Source organism: Pyxicephalus adspersus, chromosome Z, assembly GCF_032062135.1.
Source record: "Pyxicephalus adspersus chromosome Z, UCB_Pads_2.0, whole genome shotgun sequence".
NCBI lineage: Eukaryota > Metazoa > Chordata > Amphibia > Anura > Pyxicephalidae > Pyxicephalus > Pyxicephalus adspersus.
Window position 1 is genome coordinate 27,030,542 of NC_092871.1, and position 3,273 is coordinate 27,033,814.

Below are 3,273 nucleotides of genomic sequence, written 5' to 3' on the forward strand. Positions count from 1 at the left end.
AAAAAAAAATGCCTCAACCTCATGACCTTCCTTTGATCAAACCCTCCACACTATCTGATTTTCTCCTTGAATTATCAAGGTCTCTTCTATCTTATTCTGACTGGCTTGTCTCACTCTTCCCTCTCCCCTTTATCCCCTGTCTTCTTCTCTTCTCCCTTCCCCCTTTTTCTTGCTACACTGCTTACTGTTTTTTATATGTTTACATCAGTGACACTGATACTTTTGCTACATGTTTGATTCTGCTGTTTTTACTATGGCTAGTCTGGAGCACGGGCTTCTCTTGTTTATTCATCTTTTGTACTTTAACTACATTGTATTCCCTTATATTATACAATGTGCTTACAATGTCACAATCAACAACTGTTGCATTTGCTTACTGTTAAATTGTAATATTTATTACAGCTCTCTGCAAGTACCATCCTTTTTCAATGTTTATTCGTCTGTATTTTTCTTTAATATTGTCACTCAGTTTTTAATTACATAATTTTATCAAAAAAAGAATGCAAGAACGTTAAGAAGAATGATTGTAAAGGAGCTGGGGAAAGGCTGAAACTGAAGGAGAAAGGCCATACAGAGGAGAGGAGTGTGGATGATGTGAAGAAGGATGATCATATGATAATACAGAATGAAAAATGAGAATACAGAAGAGGAACGGGTAATGGGTGAAGTAATGAAGACTAAATATACAAGAGTGAGGAAAAATATTAGTGGACAGAATAAAAAAATGAGTACAGTTGGCCCCGAGTTAAGGACATCCGACATACAGACGACTCCGGACGGCTTCCCTGCTCGCTCCTGTGCAGAACAGAGGCTTGGAGGGGTTGGTTTTCATGGGGCTTTTAGATGACTGATTAATGACCAAGACAAACTCTGCAGTTGTTTCTTTTTGCATATCAAAGCACAGCTTGCTCCAGTTAATAAATGTCTAGGCTCCATAAAGATTTTTTTTTTTTTTGCTTTGTGAATAACTCACAATCAGGTATTTCTACAGTAACTGACACCACACTGCCTAATAATATGTCGAGACAAACATATGTCCTAATTGTATTTATTAAAATAATGTACTTGTTCCGACTTGCATACAATTTCAACTTAAGAACAAACCTACAGTCCTTATCGGGTATGTAACCCTGAGACTACCTATATACCAATGAGAAGAGGGGAATGAGTGAGTGAAAGGAGAATGATCACTAAGGAGGGGAGGAAATTGAACTGAAGGAATATAATATATACTGAGAAAAAGGAATGGATGAAGTGACGCAGAATGATCATACAGAAGAGGGGAGCAGAATGAGTGAATTGAGGGAACGTTATCATCCAGAGGAAGAAAAGAGAAAAAGAATGAATGAATTGAGGGAATGTTATTATCCAAAGGAAGAAAATTAATGAATTGAGGGAATGGTATTATCCAGAAGAAAAGAATGAATGAATTGAGGGAATGTTATCATGCAGAGGAAGAGGATGGATGAATTGAAGGAAAAAGATCATTTAGAGAACAAGAGGGGAATGGATTTGATCATGCAGGGAAGAAGTGAATAATGGGCATTGGTGAAAGTGAAAACACAATCACATAGTGAATAAGAACAGACTTGGGAGGAAGGAAAGGAAAATTATAAGAATGCAGAAAACACATGGGTCGATGTAGATCTGTTTCCTTGAGAAATTTCTACCGCTCATATATTCTATCCGTAACGCCAATGATTTTCTCTGGTATCAAGCACTGACCACCAAGATAACGGGCGTTCTCCCATTGACTATCACTGTACAGGGCACCCTTCTCCCATGAGCATCAATATTTCAGTGACAACCAATGAGAGTGCAGCGCTTCCCTTACATTGATAGCCATGACAGAAGGGTCCCTGTACATTGATGGCAATCAAAATAATTATAGTTTCATTTTTACTGTCTGGTTCTTCTCTGGACATTATAATTTGTTGATTACTAGAAATATTATAATCATTACATTGTGAGCTCCTTTGAGGGACAGCTAGTGACAGGACTATGGACTTTGTACAGCGCTGCATACTAGGTCGGCGCTATAAAATAAAGTAACAATAGTCTTATAGCCCAGCCCTGGGTATTTATATGTCCAATGATGAGTTGTGCTATGATGATCTGGGGCTCCCTGAGAGATATTTAAAGGATCTTTCCATGTGAAAGAGATTGCCAGATCTGATCAGACAAATAATAAATACCTGTCATTATTAAGGTGACACATTTAAAAAAAATCAATGATTCAGATTAATGTGACTGGTTCCCTTTATAAAAAAATTATATTCTCTAGAGCATTACTGATGGCCTGTGCTCATTCTCCACGCCTTTCATTGTGACAGCAGGCTTGGGGTTGCTTGGACGCCATTTCCCCGGCCGTGCAGGCCTGACAGGCCCAGACACTACAGCCATCTATACCGGGAGCCTTCCCTGCACCGGATACCCACACCCCGACTTACGCTGAGCCGCTGAGAAGGCCGCATGTGCCAAAGCAAAGAGTCCGACCCCCACCAGCCCTTTCCAGATCGAGGACGCCATAACTCCGGAGCGCTTCCACTCTCCGATAATGCAAACAGCCGGCCGTCGCTGTCAGTGACGTCAAATACCCCAGGCGATGCTTGATTACGACAGACGTTTTGCCAGTCATCTTTAGTCGTACGGCCGCCATATTGTGGTTGTCATGAGTGATTCTGCAAGGTTCTTTGTTAGCACAGGCTGCTAAATAGAGCGCAATGCTTGTTGCTTGATATTACTTTATATAGTAAATGTGGGCATTTGTAAATAATAATTTTATACTAGTAGCAAAGTCCTGGCAGGGGAACAATACTTGCCTCGTACCCAAAACATACAAAAACTATTGTTCTTAAAAGAGCACCTGTCATTTTACAGGTGTCAGGTAATAGCCAAACTCTCCTATCTGGTCACCTCATTAATCCAAACTAATGTTGGGTAGATTCAGTCTATGCCACACAATAGGACAGTGCTGAAGCCTGTCAGGGAGGTCACAACCTGAATCAATAGAGACAAACTGGACAGTTCCTGACCTTGCCAGTATTCTCTCTTTATTGACGCTACTATTACAAGGTGACAACAACTATTCCTTACTTCTAATATTGTGATAGCGTTGTCACCCCATGTAACTGTCCCCCTAGTAAATGCAGCTGGAATGTATTTATCTGCATTATTGTATTAAAATGACAATGTCATGAACACAATGCCTATTCTAGAGCAAGAGTGCAGATAGAAGGGTCTCCATATGCATATCATATGGGGGTATGATGG

General features: G+C 40.1%; 1 protein-coding gene across 1 annotated transcript in view; it reads right to left on the reverse strand.

Moving 5' to 3' along the window:
• Positions 1-2,599, reverse strand: part of MMGT1 (membrane magnesium transporter 1) — a gene marked incomplete in the record, with an annotated part of 7,360 nt that extends 4,761 nt beyond the window's left edge. The window contains 1 exon segment of the mRNA XM_072430291.1: positions 2,451-2,599. Coding sequence (XP_072286392.1) covers positions 2,451-2,529 — 79 coding nt within the window.
• Positions 2,600-3,273: the final 674 nt, after the last annotated feature.